The sequence below is a fragment of the Charadrius vociferus genome, unplaced genomic scaffold (genome assembly GCF_000708025.1).
Source record: "Charadrius vociferus isolate BGI_N301 unplaced genomic scaffold, ASM70802v2 scaffold134, whole genome shotgun sequence".
Classification (NCBI taxonomy): Eukaryota; Metazoa; Chordata; class Aves; order Charadriiformes; family Charadriidae; genus Charadrius; species Charadrius vociferus.
Genome location: NW_009648333.1, coordinates 3,602,085 through 3,625,709, shown reverse-complemented (window position 1 = coordinate 3,625,709; position 23,625 = coordinate 3,602,085). Strand labels below are relative to the sequence as shown.

Genomic DNA, 23,625 nt, shown 5'->3' with positions numbered 1-23,625 from the left:
GGGTGTTTCGCCGTCCGTGTGCCGTTTCCTGCCCGCAGGTACCTTCTGGGGGAAGCGCGGGGTCGCCGGGAAGCGGCGGGGGGCTCGGGGCTGTGTCCTCCCCAGGGGGCACGGCCGGTGCCTGCGAGCAGAAGGGGGAAGGATGAGGTGAAGGATGAAGCAGCTGTTTCTCAGTGCAGTTGGGAATGTTCAGGAGAGTGCTGCCCGCTAGGGACAAGCGTTAGGTAGTCTGGGTCAACGTGCCACATCGCCCCGGGCTGGGAAAGGTGCGGGGGATGCTACGAGTGCAAGTTAAGACCCGTGTAATGCTGAGTGCCAAATACTGAGCTCTTTTAAGTGGCAACATAGTTTCGTAAGGAAAGCCTTAAAACTAAACGTGACCGAACCCCAGGAAATATACTGGGTGCAATTGTCTAATCCGGAAAACTAGGAGGTACTTTAACACCAGTGATCTCTGGAAGACTTTTCTATCTCTGTGGTATGTTATCTTAAAGGCAGTTCGGTTTATTATGAACTCTGTTAAGTTGTATAATTATTTTTCTCCATGTGAGAATCTTCCTCTATTTCACATGCAACAACTTCAGGGAAAAAAAGCTTATATTAAAATACTCTGTCGCTTTTAGTGTTGCCAGCTGTGAGATAGCATGAACCCACTATTGCAATAAAGACTTGTTAGGTGGTGGGAGATCAATAAAAGTCATAATTTCAAAACCAGCAATTTCTGGGAGAGGTACTTGTTAAGATATCAGCAAATTATAACAAGTGCTCTTGTTAAGAATTGTCTCGTTTTTTTTTCCTTCTTCATGCTATGAAAGTTGTGTTTGTGTGGGATATAGGTCGTGGGGTTTTTAAGTATCTTTTTCGTAAAGCAGCATTGTAGGTGCATGTATTCTAGTATGTTTGGTTGGATTTGTCAGCAGTAATTGACAGATAAAAATTTCTGTTGTGAATTTTACAGATAATGCACAGTAAAGAAGAAAATACAATTTATCTTTTCTTGTGTGATATTTAAAATGTAGCAGCGTGCTGCCCTTAAAACCATAAAATCAGCAAGCTGTTTAAAGAAGAGGACAGTTGAAAGTATGTAGAACTGAATGTAGTGTTAAGATTAACTATCATTAATGATCATTAATCATTATTAATCTGTTCTCTTAATAGAATTATCTTCACAGAAGAAATTTGATGAAATTAAGAAGGCTAATCAGGCTGCAGCAAAAAAGCTAGTTGAAGATCAGTTTAGCTCCTCGTCTGAAGATGATGATGAAGATGCTGAAATAAAACAAGGAAAGATTTTGGCGAAAACGTTTACCATTTACACCAGTCAAACTGGTAAATTTTTTTCATTTATTGATTTTTTTTTTTGTTTTGGTATGAAAGCATAAGCAATGCTGTATTAGTGACTGTGTATTAGAATTTTTCCATAATTGGAGGGAAAGTAGTTTATTCTGATGTTTTGTGTTAAAAATATTTGTTCCCAGCAATGCACGCTGGCAGTACTACTTGCCTTTTTATGCAGAATCAACGGTATGGTTTTGAAACTGTCTTAAGTACTTCTGATAATGTGGTTCTGTAATAATATGTGCCTGGCCTCTGTTCAGAGAAAAAAATAATACTTTTACAGCAGTCTCAACACATACAGAATAGCAGACCAAACATTACTGATTGCTTTTAAATTCTTTATATATTAAAGATGGAGATGCAAGTGAACTGGAACGTACAAGACAGTACATGAATGAAGCTTTTCAGTCGGGGGCTATGACGTGTCTGATCTGCATTGCTTCGGTTAAAAGGAACCAAGCTGTAAGTATTTTACAGTAGTCTTTGTTTAGTTAACGTCTCCTGTTTAGCTTTAGTTGTGGAAAGTTAGTTACTGTACTTTTAGAAACTTATGTCATTGGCTTTGTCCTCTATAAGTTAATGGGGAAATTCTCCTTGTTTCCACAGTATAATTTTATAACGATGTCATAAGTTGTTAAAAAATAAAGAAATTAAAACTTAGTTTTTCTGTGGCATTTCTTTGTTTATTGTTATATTCATTCATTTGTATATTGTTATAGTCGTTCTAAGATGACAATTTAAGACATCAATATGTGGAAAGTACTAAAGTCATAAAACTCCATTTCTGTTATTTAAATTGCTTTTCAGCAGCAGGCTGATATTCTAAGCAAAGGATTGTGATTTCACTCCAGAATTGACAAAGAGAAGTACACTGGGAACAAGATCATAAAGGTTTAGTGATGGAAGCAGGATAGTGGCAAACTCAACTCTCTCTTAAACACATTTGCTTCTAATTCTGTTCTGTTTTATACCTCTCTTGCTCTTTGAACAAAAGACACTATGTTGAAAGCCGCTCTTCTGATCAAATCTTTTTCTTACTAGCAGTGTATGTAAATCCTAAAGTTTGAAAGGGGGGAAAAAAATCTTTGTAGGACTTTTACTACCAAGATGTCTAGCGACCTAGTTTATGGGACAGGGAGAGAGGTGGAGGGAGAGCTGGGCTTGTTTAGTCTAGCAGAGAAGAGGTTAAGGGGCGGTATGGTTGTAGCCTCTGTCTACTTGGAGTTGTGAAGGTGGCTAAAGCCAAAGTCATCTTTATGGTGACGGGTGGGGTAATAAGGGGCAATAGCCCAAACTGGGGTTGGGAGGTGCAGGTTGGGTACTGGGAAGGTAGTATGACACTCGGACCAGGTTGCCAAGAATGGCTGTGGAGTCCCCATCCTTCAGGATTTTTCCAGCTTTGCTAGTCAGAGCTGTGACTGAACTGAGCTAAGCTGGCAGTAGTCCTACTTTGGGCACAAGGTTGTGCTACGTGACCTCCAACAGTGTGTTTGAATCAACATTTCTATGATTATATGAGTATTTTGGGCTCCATAAGCCTTGGCAAAAACCTCCCACAGCAGCAGGAAAAAAGATTAAGATATGAATCTGTAACAGTAAAACTGCCTGTATTAATCTAACAATAGGTATAATCTGTCTTTGGAAACCCATTTTTTAAATGGAAAAATAGGATGCTTGTATTTCTTTAGATATTATGGATTTTCATCAATGGAAACAGAAAGAAACCTGATATAACGCAATTGGCACTTAAATCTGCTCTGTAGGTCTGGAGCTGTTGTGGATGCTTTTGTATATTTCACCTGGTGTGTATCCAAAAGTGGGCCAAGGACAGCCTTTTCCTTGTGTCTTCTCCTTTGACGGATGATGATTTTGGGAAGAAAGATTATCCCTGGCCATGGTGAGCTCTTCATGGTACATTTACAAAGATGCTTTTATTGTGAAACATACGTGAACTTGAGTTACTTTAGAAAGGAATGGTACTTGCAAATGATGTGGATACCAAAAAAAAAAAAAAAAAGGGTTTAGAAGCCTGACTTTTCTATTGTTTCTCTGAATTATTTTTAAGTTTTCATTAACATGATTCAGGAATCTTTCAGAGTGATATTGAAAACCTGCTGCATGAAAATTGTTTTAACTTCTGAGAAGGAAACTGACCTATCATTTGTCTCGGCTTCTAATATTTTTTTCTGAATGGCTTTACATACTTGTCACTTTTAAAATTGGTACCATGAAATAACTAAATTTTTAAAAACATGTCTAAAATAGCAAGATTTAGGGATTATTTCTTTTTTTTTGGTCTCTGTATAACTCAAGCATTAAAGCCAGTCTTGCAGTTTTACATGAGATTGTATAAAAAGGGAGGTAATGGGACTGCATGAATAATGGAGCTCGCTTTTTCAGTAAGTTTGTGTTTGAAATTTCAGTCAAGGTTTCTCTGTGCATGTTTGTTCTATGCTTTATTTGCCCATCTACTTTTATGTGGAAACTTGTAGTTATATCTTTGAGACACAGTCCTCTGTCAAATTTGGTTGAAAGTGCCTGATGGATTCAAAAGCTCTATTAACGTGGGATCTCGGAGAGCAGGTTTGCTTAGGAAATAAGGTGTAAAATTGTTGGCTCGCAGTGTTTCAAGTTGATAATGCTTATTCTACTACAAACTAGTTTCGTGTTTAAGCATAATGTTTATAATGAAAAAATTTCAAGGCAAATTGCATTTTATTTAACATTTAGGCACATGATAAAACTGCAGTCACTACAGAAAAATGGTCTATGGCCTGTAATGTATTATATAGAGACAAATTGATATTTTGTTTGATAAAAATGAGTACAAGGGTCCTTTGAAGCCTCTCTTCTTTGAGGAGGAGCTCCTTGTCTGTTGTTTTTTCCCAGTGTAGCCAGAAATGGGAGCTGCTTTTTCTCCTGTCTTGTGTTGCCTCCCTCGTACATGACTTGCACCTGAAAGCCTTTGGAGCCCGTGGCACTAACGTGTTCCAGACCTTTGGTGCCCCTCCACCTTTAGGAATAATGTATTTTTTAATATCTGATACCACCAAGGATAACAAATAAAGGTGTGCATCTTATAGTATCGAAGATGCTGAACTGATACAATCTAAAGTATTTCAGATAAAATTTTAATTATTATGCATAGTTTTAATAGCATCGCTAGATCTTGTTTTACATAGCTTATAAACCTGGTTTTTAATCTCTTTTTTGATTGATTCTGTTTAAGTGGTTTAACTCTTTGTTGCTTGCATTCCTTTGGTATTATTTGACATCAATATTGTACTGTATGCTTGCTACTCTGAATTTGTTTGTATATATTCTTAGAGAAAAAAGATAGCAATGATAGGACAATTCCTTAGACATTCTAATGAATGTATTGTGAAATCTGACATATAGCAAGACCTCTACTGTATATTATAAATTTAATTAGGTTGTTATTGGTTACAGTAGTTGTAAAAATGTTAATTGGTAACCTGGTAACAATCTTAAAAATGGTAAAAACTGCTTTTCTTTAAAAAAAAAAAATTCAAAAAATTGCTTTTCTTTTCACTTCCTTTTTCCCTTGTTGTAGTCCAAAGTGTAGGTTTGAGTACAAACGGTCTGAAACTCCTAGTAGGTATTACTGTTACTGTGGAAAAGTGGAAAATCCAACGCTGGACCCATGGCTGGTACCTCACTCCTGTGGTCAGATATGTGAGAGGGAATTCAAACCTTCTTGTGGTCATAAATGTTTGCTGCTTTGTCATCCAGGTAAATCCATTGCGTGTCTTGGTTGTATGACCTGTATTCATATAGCTGTTACACAGTTTTACTTGAAATCTGCTATTTAAAATTCTCAGAATAAAACAGATGTAGTCAAGGCTGCATTTGCTGAATGACCATTAGTGAGGTATTCTTTTTCCTGTACTTAGGACCCTGTCCACCTTGCCCAAAGATGGTCACAACAACCTGTCACTGTAAGAAAGCTAAACCAGTGCCCCGAAGGTGCAGTGCCAAGGAATGGTCCTGTCGCCTGCCATGTGGACGAACGTTGCTGTGTGGACAACACACTTGTGAGAATCCCTGTCACGCAGGTAGACCTGCCTTCTTAAACTTCAGAGGAGTAGCTATTTTAGTTGCTAAGATATGTCATTCTTTTGCAATTCCTGCTCTCAATGTCGCTTTGCGATTACACGCAGGAGATTGTCAGCCTTGTCCACGAGTCAGTAAACAACGGTGCGTCTGTGGAAGACAGACAGCGGAAAGGCTTTGTGCAAGTCCTCAGTGGCAGTGTGATCAGGTATGTTGAGGCTGTCCTTTTTAGCTTATTTCTTATCTTTAGAAAATTTGATTAATCGGTGTATTAAGGATTGGAATAACTCATTCAGTAGGAAAATAATTTTATTTCTTAGGTTTTGAAAGTGCAATCAAAAATGTAAGTGGCAGTGTTTGAGAATGGATCTACCTGGTGGGCCAATTCATTTCTGATAGTTGTTAAAATGTCACTGTTCTGGAATTGTGCTAGGGTTAAGTTAGTAGTGAGTTTGACCTTGTATATTCTGTTTTCTTGTACTTGAGGTTGAAATTTCAGCTGCTATCTTCAAAAGTAAGCACGAAACCACAGCTTAGTAGATAAGGGTTTCATGCTTATTTACTTCTAGTGACTGTAACAGAATGAAAGCTTTGTGATTCATTCTTTGAAGTATATTTGCAGCTCATTCTTAGGAGCGAGGCTATGGGTTGACAGACGGTAAAAAATAAAAATAATTAAAAAAATGAAGTGGCAGGGGGAGGTTGCACCAGGAGGTATATGGTCATTACGATCCCAGTTAGAAAGGCACTCAGATTCTGTAAAGTACCAGTTAAAGTGCAATTTATTTCAGCTAGCACTATAGAGAAAGGAAGTATAACATCAATAATAGATGCTGAGAACCCCAAGTTGTGCAGCATCGAATGCGCTTCTGATCCATGTGCAGCATGCTGTGCAGACTCCATCTGTCGGAAGGGTTACCCCATTTTGGTCATTGAAGCTAGTGTAGGATTTTGTTACAAGAAAGCAACCCTGTTCATCACTTCTAGTGCCAAACAGAAAGGATGTTCACATGAGAACTTGCTGCACATTTAAATAAGGGCAAGGACATGCAGGTGGCATAATCACTGGGACCAAGTGGGAGCTGCCTCCAATCTCCTCTGCTACAATAAGTTTACCCTGTGGCCAAGGGATATGTGCGGCACAAGACAGGCCTGAAGGCCGAGCTGTACATACAGCACAGGCCCGGGACTACTCAGGTTAACTGTTATATGAACCACTGACTCCTCAGTATACAGTGGTCTTCGGTTGGGATCACTGCAGGGGTGATCGGTTTGTTTTGGTGAGCGCAGTGAATATAAGATTTGTTAACAAAATTCAGAAAAAGTTAAATTCCATCCAGACGTCTCTCATCCATAGTTTTTTCCCCTTGGGTTGCTCTGTCTTGATGTATAGTTCCGTGACGTTGCATTCACTTGGTTTCTCTGTGTTTTCCAGGTGTGTGGGAAACCTTTGCCTTGTGGTAATCACACATGTGAACAAGTTTGTCATGCTGGTCCCTGTGGAGACTGTCCTCGTTCTGGGAAAAGGTCCTGTCCATGTGAAAAATCAAGTAAGCTGCTCTTGCTCTTTTTTGTGGTGTTTGTTTTTGTTGTTGTTGTTGTTATTGTAGTTTGTTTGTTTTAAAAAAAGATAAATTTAAAGAAAAACAGTCATCCAGTCTTTGACAGTCAGTAGTTTAAGTTAATTCTGCAGGGCAGGGTCTATAAAAAGTTCTTACAAACAGTTTTTGCTTAATTCTTTCAAAGCTTTATTTAGTACCAGGGGTTTAATTGGCAATGTGAATAATTGGGTAATTCTAGAGAAGCTTTTGAAAAAGTGTGAGAAAATTGGCATTTGAAGTTATAGTACACAGTGCTTTTTTTTTTTTCCTAAATATTTTGGCTTTTTTTAAAATGGTCGCTTGTGTTTGTCTCTCTTCATCTAGAGTTTATGTTGCCTTGTACAGAAGATGTGCCCACTTGTGGTGATAGTTGTGACAAAGTTCTGGAATGTGGCATTCATAAATGTTCACAGCGCTGTCATCGAGGTCCCTGTGAAATATGCAGACAGGTTAGTCTTACTGTAGCAGGTTCCCATTTTGTTAGGGTTTTAAACAATGTATGCCTGTAACAGTCCACATCTCCTAAAGAAAATAAAGTCATGCCTATCAAAAAATATATGACCACCCGTTCATTAAAAGCAACGCATTTTTCCCAATCACCTCCCCCCACCGCAATGCAATTCTGAATTAATAGTTGAGCATTATGTATCTAAATTGAGGCATGGATGAGGGTTTTATGGCTTTGGGTTGGGTTTGTTTTGTTTTGTTTTGGTGTTAATTATGCCCTAAAAGACCCTTAATTTTTTCCCCAGCTCTTCTAGCTTCTTTGCTGCTTTGTCTTACTACACTATTTCTTCATTAGTGAAATGGAAGATGCTGTAACATAACATTATTCCCTTGTTAGTAAGAAAATAATATTTTTCTCTGCTCTAAATATCTATGGAGCTTCTGTGTTCTGGCCTTTAAACCTGTTGCTCTCTCTGCTCTTGGTTGTCTCTTCCTGGACCAGGTGTGGCTACAAAGTCTATGGTGAAAGTAGTTAGCACATGATAGCTGGGATGAAGGTCAGATAAAACTCCTCCCTACTTCTTAAATTATCTGTATATGTGATGGATTAATCTAGTTTACTATGCAGGAGGGGTACTTTTTTGTATGAATTTGTTTTGCATTTATGCTTGACATCTGGCACCACACACTCAAGTGGTTCCCTTGAAGTGGCTTCCCTCTTGGTCAGACCAAGGCTAGAGTGAGGTGCCATCTAGAGCACGGTGTTTGCAATACCAACACAAGGTCCCCAAGCGGTTATTGCACAGATAGGTAATCTGCGCGGAGCATGTGATATACTTCCTGTTGCTATAGAACATTGTACTGTTAGTCTCTCACGAACATTTCTTTACACCTAGTAGTAGAACATTTTATTTTCCACTCTTTTTTTTTTTTTTTTGTATTAAAAATACCGTGCTTTTTTCCCTATCTTGTTGCCCAGGAAGTTGAAAAACAGTGTCGCTGTGGAAAGCACACTAAACGCATGCCATGTCATAAGCCATATCTGTGTGAAACAAAGTGTACTAAAATCCGTGATTGCCAAAAGCACCAATGTAGGAGAAAGGTAAGCGTCCAGAGATGATCTATCTCACATACATTTGATTTATATGTAATACAAAATGTTATGTATTACTAAAAAGAAAAGTCATCTAAACAATCTGTTGTTCCACCTCATGTTATTGTATAGAAAGAAGACGTTTCTACAGTGTCATTCAGACTAGTTTGTAGTGTACCAGAATTCTCTGAAGAGCATGTTACTCAGAAAAACTCAGTGGCCTTAAAAACCGCGAGGGGATTTTGACAACTTTCCAGCTCCAGAAGGCAGTTTTGCTTTCAGATACCTGAGTAGCTGCTGATGCTTTATGCATTCTGGAGTAGTTAAATCCATTTATTTCCTTACTTTGTAGGAAGAGGTGGGGATCTCTCATAATTTTATAAGGGACGTACTCTTATTTTTGACAACTCAGCATTCCACCCCGCCTTCTAATATGCATCACTGCAAACAGCAGTGGTTTGGGAATCTGAGTTTTGTTTCCCTGCTGGTTTGAAGTCAGTGGAGTAGTTGATAGCTCAGACCTATCTTTTCAGTTTATTGATTCACAAAGGCCTGAAAGTTGCCTGCTTATGTGAATTAAGACATTCCGAAAGTTGGACTTCCTACCACAGAAAGGCATGAGAAATACAGTTTTATTCTTAGGTATTGTTAAGTATTATTACAGTGAATTTACTTTATGTGAAAAGATGGCAAAACAAGTAAATGCAATCTTGACATCTTATGCTAAAAAATTCAGGTTTCTCTTCCTAATTGCCGTCCTTTCTTATACAGTTTGGAAGGAAGGTACCTTTCAAGTTAAGAGAAAAGATGAGGTTCTGTCCTGACCTGGCATCCGCCATTGTGGTGGTGGTGTGATGTGTTCTTATTTTTCCACATTACTACCTTATGTAGGAACAGAAAGTAGATAACTAGATAACTCATCCTAAAGTTATCTGACCTTTGTAGTAAAGGTAAAAGGTGGGCTTTTTTTTTTCTTTGTTTATTTGTTTTTGTTTGTTTTTTTTGTTTGTTTGTTTTCTTTTAAAGTGGTTAGCAATCATTTTGTGCCAGGGACGATATAGTATAAAATTGGAAGAAATTGCAGAGTAATGGGGCAAACTGTTGGATATCCTACATATAATATTCCAAAATTATTTTGGATTAAAATATTATAAGAATTTGAACTTTTAAAATGTTCTTACGCTTTTTGGAAGCCCTCTGCCTTTTTAGTGTGTTGGAATGATGCTTTCAAATGAGTGTTTTCTTGTTATTTTATAATTTGAAATTTTAAAAGGAACTTTACAGGTGGCCCCCTTTCTATATCTGCCATGAATTCAAGGAAATTTGACAAAATAGCATGAAAATTTTTGTAAGAAGTATTGAAAAATGAGATAGTAGAAAAGGGGAAATTTATACCAGAAATGTCTAAGTTTTCAGTTATATTGAGGTTTTTTATTTTTTTTAATAGTGCTGTTCTGGAAACTGTCCACCTTGTGACCAAGTCTGTGGGCGGACTCTAGGCTGCAGAAATCACAAATGTCCTTCGGGCTGCCACAGAGGTAAGAATAGATGAAGGATCCCTGTAGTGATGGAATATTTTTTATTTTTGCCAAACTTTGTGCTTGCATGACTCTGTGTGCTGCTTAATGAATTCTCTTCCTTGTTTCATGCGGGCTTTTTGTGAGGGCAGCGTGTTTGAAAGGTTTTTAGTGCTGGTTAGAGCTTAAGGACTTACATAATGACAACCTGAGTTTTTACCTAGTAATTTTGCTTAGTATTGTTCCTCTGAAAATGCGCTGTGCCCTTTCCAGTTGCTCAATTCAAAATCCATAGCTTGACTTTTTTCCCCAAATAATTCTGTTCACTGAATATGCATAACAAAGTCCAATTACATACAGAAATGACCGTGTTGGTTGAGTCTGGATGGTTTTTAAAAATCCTAGAATACAATGTGGGATATGAGTGGGCTTAAAATAAAATAAAATAAAAGATTGATGGAATTTGAATGTATATTGATATCTTAGTGGTAAAAGAAAAAATAAGAACTTGTTACTGACTATATGAAGGATAACGAAAAAGTTTACTTCTGCATCCAGTGACCTTGATTAAAAAGATGCTGTAAATGGCCAAAATTACCTGTCAGCTTTTATCCTGGCTGATTGCTTTGACATTCGGTTGGTAGGGGATTAAACTGGAGTGGCTGCGCTCTCAGCAATTTTCCCCACAGAAGCTGCTGCCCTGCTGAAACAGCAACTGAGTACCCTATGTAATTTCCCTTAGTATTCGGGACTATAAATTGCAACAGCTCAGGAAATAATTCACAACTTGTTTGGCCGATTGTGCTTGTGAGGCAGTGAATCTTAAGAGGACAGGACAGGTAAATGTGGTAGTTGTCCCAGTTAACCTGCTATTAAATCTGTCACCACAAACTAATGTTTTTTTTTCTGTTATCTATGCCCCTTCTCTTCTTCCCCTTCCTTTCTTCTCCCAACCCCATACCCCTCCAAAATCCTGGAAAAAGATAATTTTATATTTTTTTGTACTGCCAGAAGAACACTGATAACGCTGTTTTTCTGCATTGATTTGGTTGACAACTAAATCATAGAATAAAATTCTGGTTGGAAAACTAAGGAGCTAATGCTGCGTTATAGGGTAAACTTTTACATTGAATGGCTGTGTTTATATATGATACTGCTTGCATCTTACAGCCTGGCTAAAAGTGACAAGGATTTCTAATAACTGACAGCAGTGTAAAAATAATAAAGCAGTGCCTACAGGAAAACAAAAGTGAACTTTGAGAATGTACATATCGACTATATACACTTTAAAGTGTATGTAATTTATTAAAACAGTACAATTGTCAATATTTAAGTGCTAATTCTTGCCAAAAGTTGCATCTAATGAAGCTAATAACTGTGATTATCAGGTGATAAATTTAGAAAATAACTTCTGTATGCTTTAAAAAATTAGTCTAGTACAATTTGTAATATCTTGTCAGAATGTTTGAAAATATTCCTAATAAAGGCAACAATTTTTATTTAGAAAGGTTTATATTCATGTGTTTCTCGTTATACACCAATATTTTAATAGCTGTTTAAAGTTATGATTAATTATTTTATCTTCAGTATATAATACCAGGTCAGGTTAATTTTGCAATGAGCTGCCAGATCTCAGTGACCACGGATTTTAAAGGAAATAGTAAGCCTCCTAGAAAATAACTTGCCAGATCAGATCCTTTAAAAGGTACCTGATCTCAGAATTTAATTAGAGGTTGCTGATAATAAGCAGTTGGCCTTTAGCAGGGATCCCTGAAAAAAAGATAACTTAATCTATTCTGTTTGTGGTTTGAAGTATTTAGCCATGCTTGCTGAAATTTAGAATGTGATGCAAGGGAACAGAAATGTTTTGTTTCTTACCGTAGTACATTATAATACTTGGTTTGAGAACAATGTGCTCTCACCTTAGCTTCAGGTTTATATGCAATGTCTGCTCTTCCATCTTTTTGAGAATGTAGGTAGTTGTCTTGATTAATAGAATATTTAAGTAAATTGTATACATATTAGCCACTTTAAACAGCATAGCTTTAGACTTTCAGAGTTTTTTTGTAAAAGTAGCTGTTTATGTGTGCTGGTAATATATTATAATTTAATTTAATTTGCAATATAAAGACTGTATACTTCCATCCCTTTTATTTCAGCAATCTTTTGTCATTGAGAGAGCTGCTTCTTGAAGTATTGCTTCTCAGATCCTGCTAACAAGTCAGAATTGCTTAAAAAGTTGTGCTGTCGATAACACTTTCAAAGCATTGCTTTCTTTAAAGTTTCAGAATGCAACATGATTAGTAAGCCAAAATCGCAAGTCTACATTTGCCTTTTTTAGAGGATGCATATTCTTACTGTTAATTACTCAATAATAAAACTTAGCAGTTGGCACACGATGAAGAAATAGTGTGGGAGAGCTATAAATTAAAACATAGATATTTTACAGATCTCTTTTTAAATATATCAGGTTAGTAGCATGAGTAACTTTATAAAGGAGGAGGATCTCTTTAAAAAAGCATTAATTATACCTAGAGGATTAACTTTTCTTTAATATCATATAAAATCTGCAAAATTTTATTGTACCAGTTTTTCAGTGTCTGTTTTTTATCTTTCGAGTATAGATGAAAGATGACATATCTTCATATGTATGTAAGACTGAAATATAAACAGCAAATATTTAAGTGTTGTGTGATTGAAATTTCTGGGCTTTAATAATGCTGACTTCTTTTTAAACGGAGAGAGGGATTGTTTCTAACTTGATACCAGGTAACAACTGTACAATAATCGAGATTATTATTGCTGTTCTTTAAGAATGCTGAAATTCTCTTTCCCAAGAGGGATTTGAAATTAAGCAGAAATAAAAATTAACAGCCATCTGTTATTTGGATCAAACAGAATAGGACAATTATACCATGTGCATATTCAGAGTCGTGTTAGTTACCATACTTTATCACCAGTAGCTTATTGAGATTATCATATTGTTAATATATTTATTTTTAGGTAGTTGTAATCCATGTCCAGAGACTGTAGATGTGAAATGCAACTGTGGAAAAACTGTCATTAAAGTGCCCTGTGGCAGAGAGCGCACCATCAAACCTCCCAAATGCAAACAGCTGTGCAGGTCGGTATAGAAAGTGTGTGTGCTTCTAGTTCTTCAGTGGATTTTAAGTTATCCTTGAAGAAAGTAGCAAAATATAAATCTAAAAGGCAAAAACTATTCCTTTAATATGATTACAGGTATTACTTCTCAGTTTTCTGTATTCTTGGCTACGCAGATGGAGATTAGCAATAATCCTTCCTATCAGACACCCCTTTGATGCTGAGGTTTCGTGAGCAGCTGTCAAGGGGGAGGTTCTGTCCCACCAGGCACTTCTAATTCTGTAGTTACACTCCCTTCCTCAAGTCATGTCCAGTACGTTTTGAAGTACCTCCATGAGGCAGTTTACCTAGAAAACTTGACTAGAAAAAGGAAAGAGAATTTTTTTTGTTGGGGTGTAGCAAGATTACTTAGCGCGGAGTAGAATTAGGATTGAAATAGCTCCTTGAATATGCAAACCCAACTTTGATTTTAATTTAGTTTAGAACTCCTGTATAATTTTACTCTAATATTAACCAGTGCTGAAGGTGAGAAGTAAGCTCATTTAAAAAAAAATAACTTGTTCGTCTCAGTTCTTTGTATTTTGAGCATAATTGTCCGGTGGCTGTAACTTTGTATTTGACTTGCTGTCATATTGATTGATTCTTGGCTTTTACTTCAGTCGACCACCTACCTGTCACCACTCTACCCAGGAGAAACACTACTGTCACTTTGGTCGGTGTCCTCCGTGTCGTCAGTCCTGCCAGAAAGCATTAACGTGTGGTCATTTGTGCCCTGTTTCCTGCCACGATGAAGCACTTGTGAAGCAAACTGGCGTAGTAAGTAAATAGTGAAAAATAGTGTGTTACTTATGTTCTGAAGAATGAGCAACAGTTGTTTGACCTTAATCATATGTTGGAGGCTTTTGGAGTTCAGAGTAAATAAATAATCAGACACAGAGGTATGCATACTGCTTAAATGAGAAATTAAGTGGTTCTAGTTCCTATGTTGCAATCTAATCAACTTTGTAATATATATAATGAACTGTGCAGTTTTCAGCAGTTATAATTACTCAAGAACGGATAAGGTTTTTGTTAGAGTTGTATTACAAATACTTAATTTCAAATGTAAACAATTACTTTTAACATGAGAACAAAAAATGAAATTTAACTCTGATACTAAACCATCAAAATTTGCACAAGTTAGAAGTGAGAAATTGTTTGGCATCTTTAAACATGACGCATCCATGCACTGCATCATGATAATTTCACTTGTTTAGTAATTGAAATATTTTTATATTTTTACCTTTATTAAATGCTTAGAATTGTTTTGCTGTTTTTTTTGTTTGGCTTTGTGCTTCATGTTTAGCAGTAGGGCCGCAGGGCTGCATTTTCCTATCCCTAACCATACTAAGGATGAAATTGTAAATTTTTCTCTGTAGGGTGTGTTGAAATTTCCATTCGTAAAAAGTTAGTTGCTAGCAAGTGGATTTTTTAGAACTGTGATCCCTTTAGATATCCTTGTTTGTGGTCAAGGAGATGGTTCCATTTGTGTTTTGTATTCAACTACTGTTGTCTTTTGCTGTCAGCATCAGTCTGCAGGTCCCTGGGAGCAGCCATCTGAGCCAGCTTTTATTCGAACTGCATTACCATGCCCTCCCTGTGAGGTTCCTATACCAGTGTAAGTATTAAAAAAGAAAACAATAAAAGAAACTTTTGGTATGGAAAGAGACTTTTTCTTTTTATACTGTCGTAGAGGTGGATGTGAAAAAAGCCATATTTTCCCCTTCAGATAAAACGAACCTATGTGAACACCACTCTCAAAACTGGGAGCATTGGTGGTTGTTTAATAGACATTTTTGTAGTTTGTGCTCACTGTATGAAAGGACTGATAGTGTTAGTAAAGATTGGTTGTGTATGTTGTGCGCAGTGCTACCTTAAAATAAAAATAGGAAAATTGCAAAGAGAGCCACTGTAATTTGATAGTCGTCAGTGCCACACGAGTTTTTCCATATAGTTTCTATCTTGTTTGGTTTATAGGGTTGTAAATTTCTATGTAATGAATTGCTATTTTTTTTCCTCAGTTGTTTGCTTATTATATGCTAATGAATGGCAGGTGGATGCCCTTCATCCCATCTGCTTTGTCTCCTTTCTGGTTTTGACTTGTCCAGAAGGTTCTGCCCCTTGAGTAGAGCCGAATCAACTCTTTCTGTGATGATGCTGAGGATATAAGGGAAGATACGGTGATGACTTTTTTTCACCATTCTTTTTCAATTTGATAGAACTTCTGTTTACATTGTGGAATAAGGAATCAGAATTCACCGTTTATCTGAAAAAGGAAATACTAAGGGTTTTAGTCTGGTTTTGTTTGTAGTCTCTCGCTATTTTAAACCTTGCGTACTTCACAGGCATTAGTGCCTATTTGTTTTTTAAACATCCTTCCTTAGTGAGGGAATACTATGTCCTCATTTTATGAAGTAAGAAGTAGACAGAGGAAGATGATCAAAAATATCCATTTAACTGACTACGTAGATATGCTTAGAATTTGATTTCTCAAGAATTGTACTATGACAGGTTGTACTTTTGTTCAAAACTGTGACTGCTCAGTACTTCTGGTACTTGGGCTCAAAGTTAAAAGCCAGCCTCCCACCAGAAGAAAAACATGTAGGTATGAACAGTTTGGTTTCAGTGTTTGGGTAGATCCCTGTAGAAAGCCTCATGGAGGTATTTAGCAGAGGTCATTGTGTAACATCATGCATTATGTACGGCACGTCTCCTAGTTCTTCTGAATTCCAACCTCAAAATCACCTCCTTTAGTCTGAAGGCGCCTCCCCAGACGAGGTGAGTTTGCCAAGTGAAAAGCAAACCGTACTGGAAAAGTTGTACTTAATTTTCTAACTAGAGGAAGCATCATTCCATTTCATAGTGTTGTGGCGAATTAAAGTTCTGTTAGCATTGGATCACATTAATTCTGGAATATCCTAGCTCTCTTGATGGATCTTTGCAACTGTAATGTTCTTTCTGGTTTTTTTTCCTCTTTTTTTTTTTAATGGAAGTGGTATGAGAGAAGTTTCCTGAATTAACAAAATAATAAACATAATAAACAAAACCATAGATATAAAGTTATGTGGCGCTACAAAGTAAAATATCTGACACCTTAGATCATTAGTGGGCCTTTTAGAATCATTACTAGACCAGTGGCATTTGAATGAATATGATAATGGATAATAGTTATGGATGGATATTAGCATGGATTCTATCCTTCACTGCTGAGGTTTTGCAATACTTTTTGGTGGTTTTTGTAATAATTTGGACATGAGCAATCAGATTTGGAATGGAATGTATTTAATACCTGTTTCTGTGAATAGTTGAAAGGGAGTTTCTGGAAAATTATTTGCTCAGAATATTTCACAGAACTATTGAGGCTGGAAGGTACCTTGGGCTGGGGTCACCTAGTTCAGCCTCCTGCTAAAAACAAATCAACACTGAAAGTCAGACCGATTTGCTCCAGCTTTGTCCAGCTGGACCTTGAAAACCCTCAAGTACATTGATTCTGCAGCCTCTCTGGACAACCTCTTTGTGCTTGATTGTATTTACGCTGATTTATTTTTATTTTTCATTTTTTCATCTGTGTATTCTCAGTAACTTCCCCTTAATGCTGAAAGGACTACTATTATGTCCCCAGCCTGCAGCGTTGCTGGGATTTAGTCAGTCCCAGATGCAGGACTTTCTTTTTCTCTGCATTTCATGAATTTCCTCTCAGTCTATTCCTTCTATCTGTCTAGATCCTTCTGAATGGAATCCCTTGGTCATTTTGTCTCTTCCAAGTTACTGGGGAAAAAAATAATTAAAACAAGATAGGTCCCAGGCTGAAGAATTCCAGTTTTATCTGGTGTCCAAGTAGGATACAAACAACCAGCCCCTGCCCTTTGAGCCCAGGGACCTTGCCAGTTTTTCATGCATCTAGTAGTTCATCTGACACCAGTACATCTCAACTCGAATGCAAGGTTGCCACGGGGAACCTCTCATCCGCAGATTTAGTGGTTACATGGCAGAAGTCAGTCAGGCTGGTTAAGCAGTTTCCCCTTGCAGTGGAACAGAAGCATGCTACAGAGGAATGCAGAGGTCTTAGAAAACAAATTAAATGGTTATAGGAAGATTGTCTTGGATATAAGAGAACTGAGCTGTGTAAAGTGAAGAACAGGCTCCTTTGCTACGTCTGCTTCTTATTATACTGGGCGAAAGACTGATTGCTCTTGTTACTATCCTGCTGTCCCAAAGACCATCTGTAGCTATTGCTGGTTGCTTTGTGTTAGAGAAGTTATCAGGGGTATTATTTTTTTAAATATTCTTCTAGACATTTTTTGGAACTGATTTACAGGTATTTTAGCTTCAATATCAGTGATGTTTTCATTACTGTCCCTTATAATGTTTCAGTAGAGAAATCAAAATAATGCTTGTGAAGGAGATGACAGATATGAAATCAGAGGTAAAAAGAAAAAGATACTTTTCAAAATAAATTGAGCAAAAGATTGATTTAATTTTTAGGAGATCAGTTTTTGAATGAGTCACCATTTAATACCTTCGCAATTCTGATCAGTGTGCAGTTTTTCCTTCCTAAGAATGGTAGACCACTGTAAAAGGGATAATATTGTAAATGTAAGAGTAGACTAGGTCTCTGAAATAATTGAAAAATATGAAGTGATATATAGTAGAGCCAAAGGAGAAGCTATTTGGAAGCAATTCAGATAATCTTCTAAATAAATTCTCTAAAATAAAAATGGTTAACCTTGCATGCGACTATCATTAATCGGTGCATGAAACACTGATTTTTGGGGTTGCCGTCATAAAATACATCAATCCAAACAAGTGTTGAAAAAGAGAAGGCATTGATCTGCATAGACAGATCACTTTCTATTAGTTTGCCATTTTAAAAATAGATTGCATTATTTTTGTGTGAGACGCACTGTCACTGTTTTAAGTCCCTTATTAAATAAATACATGTTTTCTAAATCTCTGATTTTTCTCTCTTTAACAGGGAGTGTCTTGGGCAGCATGAGGTGAGTCATGGAAATGGCATTTTTAAGTGGAATAAGAAGTATATATCACTTTGTCAGTTTGCAAAAAAGGCTATTAAAGAGAAATATTATATGGCTTTTTTACATTTTAAAACCAGTGAAGTACCTTATCACAAAGGGTTACATATCAGAAGGTATTTTAATTCCTTTTTGAAGAATATATAACTACTTGACTTTTTAGAATTTTTGGACAGAAATTTAAACTCACGAAGCTATTTGTGTATTCTTGCAGTTGTTTAAATAGTGTTTAATTTTTGGTGGGGGGATCTTTTTTTCATTATATACTTCTGTTTGGGTTTTTTGCCCCCTCATTCTATTGTTTTTCTCTCCCTGTCACAGTTTCCTCAGTTCTCCTAGAAACTGTTGTGTTTATTTTAAAAGGATAAGGAACATAGTGTCGTAGAGGAAAATTCTCATGTGACTTGGATCTAAGCATGCATGGATGAAGTCAGACAATATAGTGCGAACTTCTTTAGTGTTACTTATTAGCTTGTCTTTTTGCTGTGCAGCCTTCTCCAGTTTTGGATGAAGTCATTGTCTGTTTTGGCTTACATGAGAAGAAAATCTAATTGATACCTGAAGCGAAATAAATATCATCATTATTCACAGTAATTTCTAAAAGTCACTAATTGCTAAACTAATCTTTAGGAAAAAAACTATTGCTGTTACAGCTTTGTCTACTTGTAAGTCCGGCATAAATTCACTATCAAAGTGCAGCTAACAGTACTACAACAAACCTAGTTTCATTTTAAGCTAGTAAAAAATTCTAGAAAACAGTAAACACTTAAAAATATTTAAAGATACACCACCACCACCCCTTTTTTTTTAACCTTCTTCAATAATCTTTTGGTATGTGTTGTAGTGGTGGTGTGATTATGTGGTGGTAACATCTACAATGTTGTTAACAAAGTTTGTACATCCACAGTCTGTCTGTGCAGCACGTTTATTAATCCAAGCAAGCTGTGAATACAGCTTCCATAGAGCTACTTTGCAGCTTGTCGGTCACTAAAGAAAAATGTGCTGTGAAAAAAACCAAAAACCAACAACCTACAAACCAAGCCAAACAAACAACTGTGTGCCTATTTGTTGTTGAAACAGCTGGGGTTTGGTTTTGCTTTCCACAGTAAAACTTGCAAGTGTATCAGCCAATGTTTTATCCAGTCAATGACATGTTTTGTGGTACAACATATGGAATCTCACCATGACTTTCATGAATTTATGTATAAATAAAATAGCAGCTCTGGTCAATTGACCCAACTTGCTGTAGATAGTTCGTTACTGGTTTGGGTGCTGTTCAGATGTACATGGTTGTGAAATTTATGTCTTTCCTCATAAAGGAAATAATTTTTATGTCTGAAAATGGTGCCTCCTTATTTTCTTTCTTTTTCCGATCAGCTTTCATAAGATACTTCTGGTTCTCATCTGTGTTCTTTATTCTTCAGCTCATCAGCCTCCTGGAGCTTGTGGCTTCTTTGATATTTGTCTTTGTAGCAAGAGCAGCGACCTCCATTTAGCCATTTCAGAATTGCATTCCAACGATAGAAAGTAAAACTTTTCTCTCCTTTGTCCTTTGGATTTATTACTAATATGTACAACAGATTGACTTGTCAAGAAATGGAAAGAAAATTTGAAAATAGAATATAGGTTTAAATTAACTGAAATTCTTTTGGTTTTGGCTACAATGTCAATTGATTCCAGAAGGCTCCTTTATCTTTTATTGGACTCAAGACTTAGGCAAGTCAGTGAGTGGGACAAGCTGAAGCTGTGCTGGATGCAGCCAGAGGGCTGGGATGTTCTCTGTAGTTGGCTGTCTGAAAGCTGCTACTGTTGTCTACTGGCTTGTGTGCTTCCCTGCCCCTGGCTTCGTTCAGCACTGCATCGCATCTGCTGTCCGTGAGGGATGCTACCACAAGGGATGCTCCACTTCTGCCTCTGTGAGTCTGCTAATTCTCTTTAACTCGAGCTAGTAGCTGTGTCCTTATCTGATGGAAGACTAACTCTCAGTGAAAGAAGTTTCATCAGCATATTGCACTGTGCAGGCGTAGAGCTAGTCTGCTGTTACTGCCCCGATCTGCTGTTACTGCATGAGCTGCTGCAGAACCAGTACTGAAAAATTGAGTGGCAATGGGGGAGCAAGGAAAAGCAGAGAAGTGGGCAGTGGCAGATCTTAATGTTTAGTACACTTTTTCATTCATTCTTTTACCTTCCAGCATCCTTTAGCTCCTTATGTTGCTACTGAAGGGAAGCTGGGACTCTGAAGAAGGAGCAGGAGAGGGAGATGGAGGAGGATGAGAAGGGACGGGATATTAGGAATGATAAAAGCTGTGGTAATTGATGTCTGTTGGCTGGGTATAGTACTGTTCTATGCTTCAGCCCCTCTTTTTATTAGGCCTATTGCTGGCTTTCGCTCATTTGGTCAACAGGAATATAAGCCATCAGAGACTGAGTTGGAGGATGTTTGCAGGGGGAAGTATGACGCGGGCATTCAGACCACTTGCTGTGGTTGTGTTAGTGCTTTAGCCAGCGTAATGAGCTTCAGCTCTGATGTAGGCATGGGAGAGGAGTTGGACATGATAGCCGCAAGGTTTTCTCTTGTGTGTTCCATGCTTGGTGTTCAGCCTGCCGTGCAGACTCCTCCTGTTCACAGTGTCTCTGTGGGTCAGGATGAGAAGAGGAGTTCAGAATTCTTGTGAATGAATCTCATTTTGCAGTGACTTGATGTGAAGTACAGTCTTTTTTGGGTGGAGCCTGGAAAACATTTCTATAGGCAAGTGGATTCAAATCCTGTTTTGTATATTTTTGCTTTAGGATTGAGAGAAATCAACATGACAGTTGAGAAGGGAGAAGGGGTCTCCCTCTGCCCTGTGGGGGACTGTCCTCTCTTCCCTTGTTTCAGTTCCAGTGCTCACCTGGTTATATGGCCACTCAACTTGCAAACCTAGCAAAAGATGAGGAACTTTTTTCTATTAATTCCTTTTCTTCCATTTTCATTAGTTGAATTGTCTTGCTTTAAAGACAGATGTGTGATAGGACTTGTTCAAAGTAAGTGGTAGGAGTGTGCAAGTAGGATTGTAGAGTTGGAAGAGAGAAAAGGAAGGGGTCCAGTGCAAAGCTGTTCAGTCAACTTAAGCCATAACACAAAATCACGCCCTTAGTCTAGTCAAAGTGAATTATGTCACATTATCCTATTGTGTAATAACATCACAAGTAGTTTCTGTTTTTCTCTGCGAAATGATCACGATATTAAGAAAAAAAATCAATTTTTTTGACAGTGCCACAAAGCCTCATTTTTTTCATGTGAATATTATATAATGGTTGAAAAATGGGAACAACGAGTTTCCTCTAATACTTCTGATATGGAGGGTCTTAAACTATATTCAACTTTAGTTAAGTAACCTAGTTAACCAAGTGAGAAGTTTACACTCCGTTTCAGTACCGATGAAGATAAAGGCTTCTAAATAGATGCTCTGAACAGTACTACAAAGCTCTGTTAACTGGAGTGTTAACCTCAAATTAGAAAGTACAAATATATCATAAGACATTAAAATCCGAGTCCTGTCATACAGCCATTTCTCCTTCCCCTTCCCACTCCTAGGAGTTACATTTTATATAGTCAGTATTTGGTTTTTAGAATTTCTGGCTTGCAAGTTGTTTTCTGTTTGTAGAATTGTAAAACCTTTTAGATTTATGATGACCGTAAGACAATTAGCCTTGTGAACACAAACTGTAACTGTCTTCTGCAATAACTGTAAAGCAGTTTAGGACCATTTAATGGAAGGTATGAGCGTAATTCAGAAAGGAGTAAATTGCACTAAAAGATTTGAGAATGTAATGGTCTGTTTAAAAAAAACAACCAAACAACCATGTTGCAAAAGTTAGACAGCTTGTTCAATGAACAAAGTGGTCTTTTTTACCTGGTATAATCAGTGGAAAACATGTGTGGTTATGTTGGAATGGAAACCTATGTTGGAAAGGAAACCTAAAAAAAAAAAAAGAGGTCAAGTAAACATTGCTTTGGTTTTCTTCTTTTAACAAAGATACTCAAGAACCAAAATTTGTCTGTAATGATGCTGTGCCTCTGTGTGTGTGTATATATATAGTGTGTGCGTATTATATATGTATCACACACAGCACACATGTGCAACGGGTATATATATACACTATCTGTATGTTTGTATGTCTATATATAATTATTTATTTTTAACTTTTAGGTTAGTCCATTACCATGTCACTCTGCAAATCCCTACTCCTGTAAAAGATTTTGCGGGCGGCTTCTTGATTGTCAGAATCACACCTGTATGAAAGAATGTCATCACGTTACTAAATTGAACGGTAGTGCAGATGCAAAGAAGGTAGGTTGATTTCCTTTTTGCTTTTATTTTTGTGTATTTTATACATTGTCTTCAGTTTTAACTGGAAAATAAAGAATTTGCAGCTGAAAGGCACAGGATCTATTCCAAATTCCACTGGGAGACTTGCATGTGTTCTGTTCCCATTGATGCTGTGACAGAATCTATGCTTCTTTAGACTACAAAACAGAGACAGTATTATATATTTTGCAAACGCTACACTTTTTTCTTTTGTGTTGGTATAGATTATTTTATTTTCATCAAAACCTTATTTAACACTCTTGTCAAGTGTTTTGTAAAGTCAGTTTTTGCAGCTGTCAAGATCAAGAGAACTACTGATAATCCCTATATACAAATGCACTTGAAGTCTACTGGGGAAACTGTTTACTGAGGGGAGCTGTAAATGGGTTGAGGAGGCAAGCAAATCTTTAGGGGAGTGCACTGGAAATGTTGCAGTATAGGTGAAGGCTTCTTAAAGCATTGGGGTGATATATCCATGTTTGTCAGTGTCTACTAGGAACTGTCATTTAGGCGATTAAGAAGCTGTAGGTATTAGTTGCTGAAGATAATATGAAACAAAATTAAATGTAAGTACAAAGCTGAAAATTGTTCTAGTTTTGAGCAGTCAGAAGCACGTAGCTTGTGGTTTGAGAGCGCCATGATTTTGGAGGAAAGCAGCTTTTTAAGTTTTTAAAGCATTACTTCAGAAAAAGTTGCAACATGGTCTCTTTGGGCACTTAGAAAACCAAGCAAGCATTCAGTTGGGTACAAAATATAAATGATAAATTTTAACTTACTGCTATATTTTAACTTTGATAGGATGATTTCCCTGTGGATTCCAGTCCTAGAAGTGCTTTTGTCATCTAATAACCGTATATATTACAGTTACTATATTATTTTATTAATGATTGTGGAACTTTTGTCTGAGGAGTATGAGCTGTTAGTGCAACTTGTGGAACAGGAACCTGTAGCAATAGAATGCTGACAGTAAATAACAGCAGTAAATACTGAGTGACAGTTGTTTAAGAATCTCCAGTTATGACTATAAGA

At 37.0% G+C, this 23,625-nt stretch overlaps 1 protein-coding gene across 1 annotated transcript in view; it reads left to right on the top strand.

The window, feature by feature from the left end:
* Nucleotides 1–23,625, top strand: part of NFXL1 (nuclear transcription factor, X-box binding-like 1) — a 45,257-nt gene that overhangs the window by 770 nt on the left and 20,862 nt on the right. Inside the window, exons 2-16 of the mRNA XM_009885013.1 lie at nucleotides 1,159–1,329; nucleotides 1,691–1,800; nucleotides 3,102–3,235; nucleotides 4,913–5,091; nucleotides 5,253–5,414; nucleotides 5,520–5,620; nucleotides 6,848–6,962; nucleotides 7,338–7,462; nucleotides 8,440–8,562; nucleotides 10,001–10,091; nucleotides 13,074–13,194; nucleotides 13,832–13,988; nucleotides 14,738–14,829; nucleotides 18,187–18,208; nucleotides 22,438–22,578. Of these exons, the coding sequence (XP_009883315.1) occupies nucleotides 1,159–1,329; nucleotides 1,691–1,800; nucleotides 3,102–3,235; nucleotides 4,913–5,091; nucleotides 5,253–5,414; nucleotides 5,520–5,620; nucleotides 6,848–6,962; nucleotides 7,338–7,462; nucleotides 8,440–8,562; nucleotides 10,001–10,091; nucleotides 13,074–13,194; nucleotides 13,832–13,988; nucleotides 14,738–14,829; nucleotides 18,187–18,208; nucleotides 22,438–22,578 (1,844 nt within the window). The remainder of the gene's footprint in view (nucleotides 1–1,158; nucleotides 1,330–1,690; nucleotides 1,801–3,101; nucleotides 3,236–4,912; nucleotides 5,092–5,252; nucleotides 5,415–5,519; nucleotides 5,621–6,847; nucleotides 6,963–7,337; nucleotides 7,463–8,439; nucleotides 8,563–10,000; nucleotides 10,092–13,073; nucleotides 13,195–13,831; nucleotides 13,989–14,737; nucleotides 14,830–18,186; nucleotides 18,209–22,437; nucleotides 22,579–23,625) is intronic.